This window comes from Camarhynchus parvulus, chromosome 3 (assembly GCF_901933205.1).
Source record: "Camarhynchus parvulus chromosome 3, STF_HiC, whole genome shotgun sequence".
Lineage (NCBI taxonomy): Eukaryota > Metazoa > Chordata > Aves > Passeriformes > Thraupidae > Camarhynchus > Camarhynchus parvulus.
Window position 1 is genome coordinate 68,086,172 of NC_044573.1, and position 14,031 is coordinate 68,100,202.

The window sequence follows — 14,031 nt, forward strand, 5'->3', positions numbered from 1 at the left end:
GGTTGTTTATCTACTGACTGTCAGCACTTTTAAAAAAATTATTCAGAACTGTGGTCTCATGAACAGCCCGTGAGATCTCTTGGCAGGAGCACTGTGGAGCACTGTGCAAAGATACGTAGGGCTCTAGACCAAGTTTATCAAGGCACAGCCAAACTCAGCAGCTTTGTCTCAAAAAGAACAATAGCAGCTCCAGGGAAAGTTCAAGGAGCTAATGGTGATCCTGGGAATTAGGGCACTAAGGACAATGGAGCAAACCCTGAGTCAGCAGCAAGGGACAAAGTGGTGCAAGGGCCCCAAGGTGAAGAAGGGGAGGAGCCAGATGTGCAGCTGCAGCAAATGAGAGAAACTGCAACGGATCTTCCCAGAGCAGGTTCATTTTCACAATGCTTTTAGGAGCCGCTGCTTCAGAACACAATCCCCTCCTACCATGATTCCTCTGCTGTAAGTGTTTAGTGATCAAGAAACAAGAGTTCTAACTCTAAACCAAAATTACTGATGTTAACAAGACATTGCCCTGTAGACTTTGAAAGGAAGTATAAACAACATTCCAGTATTTTTGCCAAAGCAACTAGTAGGAAGTGTTTTTAGCTTTTGGCAAAATGAGAAAAATTAGTATTTAGTTTTGTCATTTACTCTCACAGAAATTAATTTTTCCACATACCAATTAACATTTGCATTTCTCATTAATCCCTTGATTCCAATTTCATTATACTATCCAGATATTTCATGTTGCCAGAAGGACATCAGAATTAGTTTCTGGTATTGCCTTGCATTATTTGAATAGTAGGGAATATGTCTTTTATTGCAAACCCAACTGATTCCTTCCTGACCATAACTTCGCACTTGAAAAGCACCCTATCCTTTTAGACAAAGAATTGACCTTCACTGAGCCACTTAAGAGAATCTGTCCCTATTTTACTCAGTTACCACAGAATCTTCCATTCTGTGGTGTCATCTGAGGAACAAACAAGACAGATAAACACAATCTGGAAATAAGCCTCAAAGAAAAAAAAACAGTGTAATAGCTCAATTTTTAAAGACTATTTTCCTTTTCAAAAAAACAATGGAGACAAAATTACTGGCAGACAGCTAAAAGAGATATAAAATAAAGTATTAAACCAATTACACACAATTTGAGTCAGTTTTACTTCTCATCCACAAAACTTCTCAAAAGCATGAAAATAATTTAAAACCTGGTAATGTAGACGTCCTGAAATTATTTCAGGAACTGCAGAGGATTATAAGGAACATAATAAGAAGAGGAAAAAAACAAAGGGACTGAAAACTATAATCAAGTGTATAACTGATACCACTGATATGTGAAAATATAACTAGTAGAAAGACAACATCATTTGAAAAAATATATTGACAAATAGACCAACTCTCTGAGTCATCCTAAAGATGAGTAAATAACAATCCTGTAAACACAATCACGGGAATAGCTCACTCACTTCTTATGACAACTCCAGCGAGCAAAAAAATACAGCATTTCTTATTTATACAGGCTGCTGATGGAGAACCCCATGCACATGTTAAACAGTATGACTTAAAATAATAAACAAGGTTGATGAAAAACCTCTATCCTTATCCTTTTTATTCTTCACAGTCTTTGCATACTCTGTCAAATATTGAAAATATTAACAGTATCTATTTGTGGCAGAGTACCTTTAAGCAACCAGACAACTGACAGTCTAATTCTAACCATAAAAAATATCTAAAACATTAGCCTAAATATATTTGAGTCTGAAAACCACATCCTCGCCATCTTCCTAACTTGAATCTTGAATAAACATTGCATTTCTAAACAGAAAATAAATTTCAATCCATTGTTACTACAGGCCTACCTAGACTGAACTGACATTTCTTCTCTACCCTTTGTGTGGCACACTTTTCCATTCCAGAATTGCAATTCAATTGGTATTAAGGACTCTCAAGACCTAGATCACCCAGATTTGGAGACCAATTATTTGACCTGAAACTAAGTGCTAGAGTGGAAAGTCTCTTTAGAGTACAGGGTAAAAATGAGCCTAAACTCCACTGTCTCTTTTGTGAGCTAAGAGACCAAAGTTACCTCTTGCCTTTTTCTTTAGAAGTCTGTAACAAGTTCTGAAAAAAATAATTCTTCTTTCCCAGTGTTCTCTCAGTATCCCTTAACCCTATACCAAACCAGGCGCCTTCTTGAAAGGGTAGGTGTCACAATCTGGAAAACACTGTAGAAAGCTCCACCTATGAAGGATTTCCCACCACTCAAAATCAGTTATCCAAATAGCCAGGGGAACTGAGGCAGAAATAGATAAAGATTAGTGGGGAGCAGGTTAATTTCCTGTTTTCCCGTCTTTATGAGAATCCCAAAAGTTGTCAATATACATAAATTAAAAAAAAAATACAAAAATACTGAAAAAAGTCTGGAGAGTCAGCTACACCATACTTCAAACTAATAGCTACACCATATCACTCATTTCAAAAAATTCATCCAGAACAAAACAGAATGGGTGTTCACCTCAGAAAAAAAAAATCATTCTCCTCTGTGGGAATCTTCTTCTTTGAAGAGAAAAAGAATGCATATTTTGAGCACAGATGTGAAGGTAGTTCAAGCAACCAGAGAGAAGTAATTTCCAGCGGTCCCCTCCAACCCACCCTATTCTATGAATGTATGATTCACTTTATCATTTAATTCTTTGCTTTTATCACTTTCTATTGAAATATTATAAAACTCTAAAAAAGCACAAGAAGGAGAAACTATTCTCATGGAAGAAGAATATATTTCAAGGATACTGTAAAATAGGCATTTAATAAAGAGAGCAATGGTGAGAGAAAACAGGGCACAGTACATCTTCTTTATAGTACCTGCTAATCCTTTTGTAGCTTTTTATAAAACTCACTTATTAAAAAAGAACAAGCAACTTGGGAATGAACTGTTTGCCTCCAAACTCTTCCTCACTCAAGGCACCTCTGCTTTTAAGAAGTCCTGGAATGACATCTAAGCTTTCAGAATACTGAGAAATTGGAGTAGGAAAAAAAAATCATCATTCTTTCACACCCGGGAAACTGTTGCTCTTCATCAGCAAATATGCCATCACTGTTAACACTTCTCTTGAAATATATGAATGTAGAAAACATTTCAGAAGTTTCACTTCTATAGCAATCACAATAGATGGCAAGGCACAATGGTTAGAGGAAGATGTAAACAAAACTGAGCTTCCTTATGATTGCCAGAAATTGTTCCTAGCTTTCCTGAGGCAACATGTCAATAAATTCAATCTGCTTCAATTAATATACCTATTCTATTACATCTAGAATGTTATTTGCAAAACAGAATTGCAAACGAAATGGCAAATGGCTTTTTCCCTCAAAAGGTCATTTTCTTTTTTTCCCCCAGTACCTTTACAAGGCAGCTGTGATTTCATTAGTACTGTTCATTCTTTTCTTCAGTCTTTGGGACAACAAAAGAATGTGAGACAGAAAGTGATCAAGTCTCTTGTTGGAATAGAATACCTCCCTTCTGTTGTCTTTAAAATAAACATAATAGCACTAATGGCAGGAATCTGCCATGCTATTTTGCCATGCTCTACTGTTTCCTCATTAGCAGAAAAATGGTTTAATTAGGAAAGGTATTTCAGTACATGTAGGAACTGTAGGGAAAGGGGAGTAGGAAGTCCCATGCCTCCCCCTGTATGAAGTGTGCTTTATCTACAATCCTCTTGCTTAATTCCAGTAAGGATTTTAAGTCACTGCAATACAGAATTGAGGTTGACACCTGCTTCATATAGAAAATGACAGGACACTAGATAATAAAAGATTTAACATTCCTTTAAGCTTTCATCCTATTACTTCTGAGTGCAATGTACTTTAAATACAAAATACCTTGTAACCCTATACAAGATGCTTCAAGTATTTATGATACAGAACCAGATGCAATCTAACCTAACAATCATCTAGTAAACATGTTCCACTGAGAAAGAACGCCAAATCACTCACTGCAATGGCCCCTCTGTGGTTCTGGAGCCTTTTACATACAACTATCATGAAGACCAAACTCAACAAACTATATGGAAGGTGAGGTTTGTGGTACCTTTCAACTGCTGTGTCAGATGAAGAATGACATCTCTGAACTCACCCAAGCACACAACTTGTGGAGTATCATACACAAACACTGGACCAATGTGCTCTTTGGTTTTAGCAAGAAGATACAAGGTATGAGAGCAGCTGAGATTATCCACACCCATCCCACCACATGACGGCCTGAACTGCTTGGGCTGATACAGATGAGAGACCTTTGTCTGTGGCTAAAGGGAAAGCATTTTGTATTATTCTTGTGCATCTTGCAGCACTGCAGATATACATGGTGCTCTAAGCCAAATGAGCACCTAAATGGTGTCAGGAAGCTTTGATTCCTAAGCATTGGCAAAAACCAGCTCTGACTCGAGTACACACAGAGGACTCACAGGAGAGGTAAAAATGGGCCATTCAAAAATACACAGCTTGCATCCAACACAGAAAGATGGAAGAATGTTATATTTTTCTTCCATTTTGGAGAAAACTAGTCAGAACAATATTGGAAAGCAATTTTTTGTATTATGTTAAGGCCAGTAATTTGAGATCTAATTTAATTGATGTATGAGACTCATGAATGCAAAAAGCACCAGTAACAAAAATGCAAAACCAAAAATTTGCAGAGCTCTTGTTCTTACAAGGAGAAGTGTACAATTTTGAACAGACAAGCCTAATGGAAGCATGCCTAATGGGTTAGCTGCTCAATTATACATTCAAGTTTTAAAATTATGATTGAGAAGGAAGGTCATTGTTTTGAATTAGCAGAAGTATCAACTGACCCTTTCCTGTGAGAGGCACTTGTACACCATCAACCAAAAAGCAACCCAAACAGAAAGCAGAACTGAACACAGCAGGATGCATATTCCACAAAAGGAACTACCCACTTCCACTGCAACTCTGAAGTACTTCACATCACACCTTTATTAAATAAAATTCAAACTACAGTCATTTATGGAGTATGATAATCCAACTAGTCTTCATCTAAGAAGTTATTAGATCACTGATTTTAAAGAGAGAAAATTATATTGCAGTAAAGTATTCTCTTTGGTGCTTAACTTTTTTTTCACCTATATTTTTCATCTCTGCTCTTATTTTCTCATTCTTCCTCCACACTCATGGAGCTTTTTCTTTGCTACAAGTCTTCATTCTTTTGGAATCTGTCTTTTTAAAAAATCCTGCTTACAGTGTTACATAAAAGAGTCCTATGATAGCTCCATTATGTATCATTTACTGTAACAGCCTCAATGGACAACATTCTCTTAAATATTAAGTGCTATCATCAAGTTAGTAAATGAAAGGCCTTTCATTTTATAAAATTAAGAACATAGTCTTTAATATCAAAGGTGCTTAAGAATATCCAGGGAAATAGCTTTTCCCTAATTGTACAAACATGCTAGAAAGAAGATACCTACTGGCAAATATGTATTTTTAATAGTGAACAAGTTTTACAAGGATGTGTTTCGAAAATAAAGTGTTTTTCATTCTTTGTTGCTGAGATTGCCAGATCTGTCAATGTTATTAGCACAAAACAATTGTTCATCTGACTGCTAATGCAGCAACTGATATACCAGCTACCCAGAGGGCCATGGGACTATTGCTCCCTGTGCAAGAATTCACATCTGAATCAAAGGAAAAACAAACTACTTGATTATGAATTAAGGAATGGATATGATATTCCAGGTACAGTAAAAACAGACTGCAGGCATGTGAATCTCATTAATCTTTTACACCTATTTGGTCATGCCCAAAAAAAAAAAAGACCTAAAAATTAAAAGTCACAAAAAACTCTGCTTCTATTGCTAAAGAGTTTTAGCCTGGTTTTGGTATATGATCACACACCAGAACTGAAAGCATGGCTCTACTCATCTGTCAAGCTAAGTGAAGATAGTATAGCACCTTAAAACAACAGGACTAAACTTCTAAAAGCAAGCACACTAAATTTAAACTTGAGGATTTTACACATGGTGATTAGAAGACTTAGTTTTGAAATGTTAATGATCAAACAATCACATCAAACAAATTTATACCAACAATATTTTACAAATTAGTCTTTTGAATGTAGAAACTTCCTAAAAGAAGAAATGTAAATTTTTCTAATAATCTAAACACAGTTTCATTTTAAAGCATATGTAATGTTATCTTCAAATACCATTAATTTTAAGCATTTTGATACTTGCACAATTGAGTGTCTAGGAAGAAGGCTGTATGGAAGATGCACATTACCATACTTGACCAATGCTGACCTTTCTCCTTGCAGCTGAAGTGAAAAGTTTCCTGGTGTCCCTTCCATGGAGTCTTCACTTCCGGATCTGCTGGTATGTTCATTACAAATTAATTGTCTACTCTCATCATTAAATGATGTGTACGACTTTTGTTCTGCTAAGCAGTTATTATTACTTCTGTCAAGACTATTCATCATCATAGTTGGCTCTTCAAGTTTCGTTTCATCTGAAATAGTCAAAGAGAACACATTTTGTTCAAGTGTTATTAATTACTGCTTGTCGTGTTACATTATCAAAATTTGCTTTTATTAATTTAAAAGGTGAAAAAGCTTAAGACCATTAAGAGTAAGGTAGTCAATGTCTTCTTATGAACAGTATTTCTTAAAGTCTTTTGGGGCTGTGTTTAAAGTTTTAATATTTCATCTTCTTTACTTCCCTTTTACAAATAGGTGGATTGTATCTGGAGGAAAAAAGTGATTGTATTTCAGGACCTGAATATTATGAAGGAACTCAGGAAAAAGGTAGCTGTTAATCCTGTAGCTTCTACGTACATAAAAGAAGAACCTCCACAAATAAAACCCCTCACATAACATTTGCATGATCCCAAAAGGGAAGAGACCAAGGCAGGTTACAAATACACTAGCTTCTCAACTTCTTCAATTAGTAACATCAGCTTATTAAGGCTATATGAAGAGACACATTATATAAAGATTTATAGAATAAATACATAAAAATGAAGTAAACTTTAGTAGGTAAAAAGTGAAATATTCAGTTTATAACGAAAAGTAACAATCCCGGACAACGTAAGAACTGTCATTATAAATCAATCTTCTGAAATAAAGACAGAGTCCCAGCACACTTCATTATAAGCCAACATGCAGGAAGCCAAGATGCCATTTCCCATCTTCAAGAAAATTACTTTTAAATCCCACATTTGGTGACCTTTATTAAACATCCACTAATGAAACTCATAACAACAAATACGATGCAGTTGGAGGCCTGTCAAGACATATCGTTCCTTTTTATTCCTCCTTTTAGGCTCAATAATCCATCAGGGAATCTCCTTAGATGATGGCATCTCATTATCTCTTCAAGCATGTCAGCATTTAAGGTTAATTTTACTCACCGATGACAACTTTCAGTAAAATTCCATTACTTGGAAACCCATAAGAAGAAGAGGCACCTGAGTAGTTTTCAGCTCATTTTCAGTAGTGCAAGCCAGCATCATTTTGGGAAACCAGAGTTTCAAAACTGCCTTAAACCCATTTAAATACTTCCAGAATTCACACTGAAAGGACACACAAGTCCTTTAATATGTTAATAATTTATGTAATTACCAATATTAAAACCCATCATGCAGTAATCTTTATAGCAAATAATATGTATAAAAACATTCTTACTCTGATCCAGAGGAACCACCTTAGCAGAAAATAAATCTTTCAGAGAAGTTGCTCTAAATAAGCGTTTGCAAGCTTTGCTGACTTTTCTAAGCTCTGCAGCATCAGCAGGAGGTGTTGGATAGAAAACAGAAGCTTCATCTTTTTTTTCAGAAATTGCTACTACTGGTTTCTGTGACAAAAATAAAGAAGAGTTTTAAACAAAAGCACAGATAATTTAATTTTCATTTAAGTAAAAAATTAAAAAACCCAAACCCACATAACTTCTAACAGAGGGCTAAGTTCAAAACAGAACAGAAGTTACACTGGCTTGCTCATTAAGAAATTTTCATATCCTGAATCGAATGATATCATTCCACCAAACAAATCAGATGTCTATACCATTATCACCACAGAAAGCCAACATTCAGGAGTGCAGAAAACAAAACCTAGCTTGAGTAGAACTCAGGATTATTTATTCCTCATAAGTACTCATTTAACTACATCTGCAGCAAGCTTATTTATCAAAGAAAATATTGTGCCAATGATTATTGCTAACAATTCTAGAGCTACATCTATTCTTTGATTTGCTTTTGAGCATTAAAACAGTATTTCCAAAACACTCCAAATATCTTCACATCATATCTACTACTTTCTATCACACTGAGACAAATCGCACAGATCCAGAAACATGACAGTCCTAGTTTTATGTCAGTGTCTTGCATCTTAGAGGAGGTGAACAAGTCCCTGAATCTCTAGTATCAAGCACTTGTTGTGCCCTTGACCTACATAAAGTACTGACCTCTAATATCAATACCAATTTCCTTAAAATAAAGAATCCACTAGAAAGTCTCCAGCCGATACTTCAGAGCTCTCCATAGTATTAAGGAGCCAGCAGGTGAGACTGACTACTTACAACCACCATAATTAAGACAAACTCTTAATTTACAGTGTATTAACTTACATCCATTGATAAAGCAAAAAAAAAAGCAGGTTTTGCATTGGTCAGTAGTTTTCTCTAATTTTTTTCCACGCTCACAAAATACATGAAAATTTAACACCAGTTATTAAATCCAAATGTAGATATACTTAATCTAAATAGAAGTATGCTCAGAATTTTTTAAACTTGATTCATGTAAATACATTCCCTTATCCAAATTACTGAAGTATAAAATTTCTTAGATATTTCCCCTAATTCCCTAAAGAATTTACTAAAGGTTCCTGGAAAAAACAATGTATACAGCAAGCACATTTAATTGCTATAGCATTGCTCTGTTATCTCTGGTACTAAACAAACAGTCGTGACTTAATCTTTTATTTAAAGACTAAACATAAAAAAACTGTGAAAGAGCAGATACACTTATAAATTGAAAACAATTCACAGCTTTCACAGAGGGAGAAAAGTGATTCTTAAAGGACCTCTATCTGTTTCGAAATAAAACTACAATCATGACATTTTATAGAAATATAAGCCAAATAGAAAGCAACCTAGTTACCTTCAAGTTACTGTTCACAGAACCACAGAATAGATGAGGTTGGAAATGACCTCTGGAGGTCCAAGCCCTGTATTCAACTGCAGCCACCTAAACTCAGCTGCCCAGGACCATGCCAAGAAGCTTTTGAAGATCTCTGGGTAACCCGTGCCAAGGCCTTGTCAGCTCACAGTGGGAAAAGAGGCTGGTCCCATCCTCTTTGCACCTGCCTTTCAGGTATTTACATCCATGGATAAGGTCCTCCCTTGGTCTTCTCCAGGCTGAACATTCTCATCTCTCCTGTCCCTTCATCACTTTTGGGGCCATTCATCAGATTCTCTCCAGTAGCTCCATGTCTTTCTTGTACTGTGGAGCCCAGAACTGCATACAGCACTCCAGGTGTGGCCTCACCAGTGTTGAGTAGAGGGGAAGGATCATTTCCCTCAACCTGCTGCCAACACTCCTCCTAATGCAGCCCCAGATACCATCAGCCACTTTCCTAACAGCCAGGGCATGCTGTTGGCACATGCTCATGCTCATGAACTTCACCTATTTTAGTAAACTTACACTGAAAGAAAGCTGACTCAAGTATGTCTTCCGATTCTTATTAATGTCACTTTGAATCAGAAAGCAACACAGCAATATTTAAGTAGTTTAAATTATTTTCGGGTTTCTTTTGGGGGAAAAATGACAAAGCTGACTTTATAAGTCTCAGACTAATGTTACAACAAGCCTCCACTTTTTCCAAACATCTTTAAACCATTTATTTTCCTAACACTACCAAGACATATTTTTATATCAGTACTGCACGAGTTATTTCCAGAGTACTTACGTGAGTCAGTGGACTTAGACGAACACCAGAATTCGGTCTTGATTCAGATGAATCAGAACTGGATTTATCAAGACTAATGAAGAAATGAAACATAATTAGAATAAAGCAGATCCAGAGTTGTGTGATCAGCTGTTTTTTTTAATTGCATGCTTCTTCCCTTTGCCAGTGAATATGGGGAAAGGGAAGAAAGGAAAAGTGACAAGAGCATATCATGGTAACAAAACACCACCTAGAAATAATTTTGAGATAGTAAAAACTTTGTTTGAAAATGAGCATTTCAAACTGCAGGACCTAAAATTTCACATTTAAAAGATCTTAGAAGGCTCTGAAAAAGATCTAGCACATAGGTTATAGGAAACAAGCAAGCTTTCATATGTTCTAGGAAAAAAGGTGAAGACTATTTCAATTAAAAGCATTCAATTGTCTCAAGAAAAGGTAAATAACAGACTATTCTCTTATGCTATTTTACACATAAAAATCTAGTGTAGTGACTGCCTCTGGTAGCTCTAATCCAGAGAAACTTCCTGGACATGTAGATTAACACCAACAGTAAAGATCATTAGAAGAAGGCAAAGAATGTGATTAGGAATACAGATTAACAAAGGGAAAATAACCACCAGAAGCATAATTAGAGAATCAAATCTCTTGCTGCTAAAGGATATTTGAAAACATCTTAAAGCCACAGTACCTAAAAAGTACAGGACATCTACTTTGAGGACATTGTGAGGATTGAGACCCAAAAAGTTTCCTTTGTTCATCTGTAGGTGTGAATGGTCTTTGAGTTTTTACTGTTTGTAGAGCATCTCTGGCTTCATTTACAATCTCAGAACTGGTCCTAGGCTTTGCCACTGACAGCCAGTAGAATGGTTCTGCTTTTCTTCTGTTTTCAGTCTTTGAAGCTTGCATTCCTCTGCAAAGTACTGCACAGGAAGAACACTGGAAAATGTGTGAATGACACAAAGTATTATGCTAGTTTTAAATTACAAACTATTAATTCATCACTGGTTATGCTACTACAGTAAATCCTAGACAGTGCTGAAATAGTGGGAAATAAGGTACATTGATAATGCATTTCCTCTCTATTCTTCAGTTCTGCAGGAAAACACTCAAAAACAGAAAGCATGGAGGATCTACCGACAGTTTTCTTATAGGATACTAAAATATGTCCCTGTGCTTCATGGGCCAAATGTGGTCCTCTACAAATCCATAGAGAATCTGTTTCTTGACACTTGGTTACTTGTGAAACACCACAGCCAAAACAGGAATTCAATAATATGCTGCAAAGAGACAGGTTTTTCCAACTTAGGAAAAGCCCGATACATATTATTGACCTTAACCAAGGGCAGCTTCCCAACATGTCAGATGCATCATTATCAGTAACTGAAACAGTCAGCAGCAATTGATAAGCAGAGATGAGGAAGAACATGCAATCCATTTTTTTCCTCTGAAAGAAACAACTCTCTAACTCAATCCCAAGCACAGGCAAAGAAAGACAACACTAATATAAGTTATAGACCCAAACTTCCAATCAGCATTCTGTCCTGCCGTAGTTTCTGGGAAATGCAGTGGGCAGTGACAGACTTGCTCCGTCACCTCCTGGACCCACAACCCATCACTATCATGGCGCAGTTCTCTGTAGGTATCATCCTTGTCATTTTACAGCAAACTCATCGTGAGTCTTACACCATGCAAAATTCCTCTTCTGCTTTCAAACTTACCTAAAAACAAAAATATGTTTCTGCACTGTGACTCAGACCATCTGGTAACTTCTATTCTCTTATACAGTTTATGACAATGAACTGACAGTAGATCAGACACCATCATCTGTGTTATTTCTAAACTATGGAGTAAAAAAAAATTTCTTATATCCTTAGTTTCTTAGTTCAATTCTTCCTGTTCTGCAGCCTAACTTTTCCAGCTGCTTCTTCTTTCTTTGAGAGCCTGCACATTCTGATAGTGTCTGTCATTGTTGCACATCCAGTATAACATTGGATAAGGAGAACTGCACCAACTCTTTCACTAAATGATGCATAATTAAAAAAACCTCAGGAACAGATCAGGGGCCTGAGACTATCAGTGTTTTTAATATTTCCAACTACCATTAATATATTACTCGTCTTCACTGTGACTGAATTTTGTTCTCTAGGCTCCTTACTCTTCCCTCTATTAAAATGTGATTAAAAAAACAGTAAGGAGTTCCACTGCAGCTGTCTGTTTAGAAAAACTTACACAGTCAGTTCTCACTGGAAAAAGCAAGATAGACTATCATTCCCTATGCCCCCTGCTACCAGAATTTTGACCTTAAATGGAAGGTCTTCTCTGTAGGCCTTATGTCTGATAAGTTGGCAATGGTCCTGTGCAGGGCCAGGAGCTGGACTTCATGATCCTTGAGGGTCCCTTCCAACTCAGCATATTCTGTGATTCTGTAATTTTGCTCCCCAGTCCCAGCAGGAAACAGATAGAGGGAAGACTGCAGTGTCAGTGGGGACAGCATAACTGGTACACACAGATCTTGTCCCTCACCACTGTCCCATTTCCCAAGTAGCCTTTAACTTGCACAAGTGAAGAGCTCCTCTCTGACTCCCTGCTGGGAAGCAGAAAAGTATCACAGCAGTGTCTGAAAAGCCATACTTGGGCTCTTGTCCTTATTCCCCAGTTGTTTACTCCAGAAGTCTGGTCTTTGCTACACAGGAAGATTTTAAAGCCATAGATAGCAGTACAGGATCCACACATTAGTCCCAGCAATGTCCAGAAGTGAGACAGCTGTACTCTCACAGCTCTTATCTCAGTTCAATCAAGATGAGAGAAGCATGGCTGGCTACATCAGATATGGCACCACACTGGCTCTGCCATCCTCTTTCCCATCTCAAGACTGGTGTCATTTAATTGCTAGGGTGCAGAGTGGGTGTGTTTGCAATCACTAAGCACAGCGAGGAGAAGCCCTGTATTCAGGCTATGAACATTCTGCTCTCTGACACCCGAATCCATGTTCTGTCTGCCCCAGCAAATCTCTAGAACAGTTAGCACACAGGTACAGGTTTAGTAAGAATCCCAGAATCGCTCAGGTTGAAAGAGACCTTTAAGATCACCAAGTCCAACAGCCAGCCCCGCACTGCCCCTGTAACCCCTAAACCACAACAACCAGTGCCCGATCCAGACGCTTCCTAAACACGTCCGAGGCTGGTGACTCCATCACCTTCCTGGCCATCCTATTCCAGTGCATGGCCATCCTTACAGTGAATTTTCTTTTTCTAATGTCTAATCTGCATCTCCCCGTCTCAGCTTAAGGCCATTTCCTCTTCTCCTTTCACTGCAGGCGCGGTAGAAGAGCTGGGCCCCCACCTTACTACATCCTCCTTTCAGATGTAAACAACAGCTATTACTAGACATAGTTCTGATTAACAGAAACTTACCAATCACAACTGATGCACTTTCACCCCGGTGAAATTCTGACGCAGAGAAATCTCTATCAAAGAGAAACAAGAACGAAATTAAGAGAGATGAGTTCTCAGCGGAGTGAGGTTTTCAGCGCAGCCGTGGGATCCCAGAGGAAGCCCCCAAATAAGCAGCACCTGTGGAGTAAACGCTGTCCCAACCCACACGCGGCAATCGCGCCTCTCTCCCGAGCACGGCGAAGCTGCCGGGAAGCGGCACAGGGATTATCAGTCTCGGGCCGCTTTCCAAAGCCTCCCGCCCGATTTACCGCACAGTCCGGCCCTTCGCCCCCGCCCGGCCAGGCGGCACCCCCAGGGACGAGCACTACGGCCGGTGGGGGCACCGGGCGCTGCCCGGGGGACTCGGTCGGGACCCGCCAGCGCCTCCGCAGGGCCCCAGCCTCGCTCGGCCGCCCGCCGTTCCCATAGCAACCGTACGCGCCGGGCCCGCGCCGGAGCGGGGCCGCGCCCCCTGCGCCGCCGCCGCCGCCGCGCCCGCGGGGCCGCCCGGGCACCCGGGGCGCACGCGCGGGCACCTGCGGGCGCGTGCGCGGGGCGGCTGCTGCCGGGCCGGGATGACGTGCCCAGATCCCAGGGATGGCGTGCCCAGATCCCAGGGATGGCGTGCTCCGATCCCGGGGA

The 14,031-nt window shown here is 38.8% G+C and overlaps 1 protein-coding gene across 1 annotated transcript in view; it reads right to left on the reverse strand.

Annotated features, from left to right (window-relative positions):
- The window catches only part of ARMC2 (armadillo repeat containing 2), a 68,645-nt gene extending 54,835 nt beyond the window's left edge, over positions 1–13,810 (reverse strand). The window contains exons 1-5 of the mRNA XM_030946617.1: positions 13,369–13,810; positions 10,644–10,891; positions 9,956–10,028; positions 7,676–7,844; positions 6,297–6,501 (exon numbers count right to left, since the gene is read on the reverse strand). Coding sequence (XP_030802477.1) covers positions 6,297–6,501; positions 7,676–7,844; positions 9,956–10,028; positions 10,644–10,861 — 665 coding nt within the window. The 5' untranslated portion in view covers positions 10,862–10,891; positions 13,369–13,810. The remainder of the gene's footprint in view (positions 1–6,296; positions 6,502–7,675; positions 7,845–9,955; positions 10,029–10,643; positions 10,892–13,368) is intronic.
- Positions 13,811–14,031: the final 221 nt, after the last annotated feature.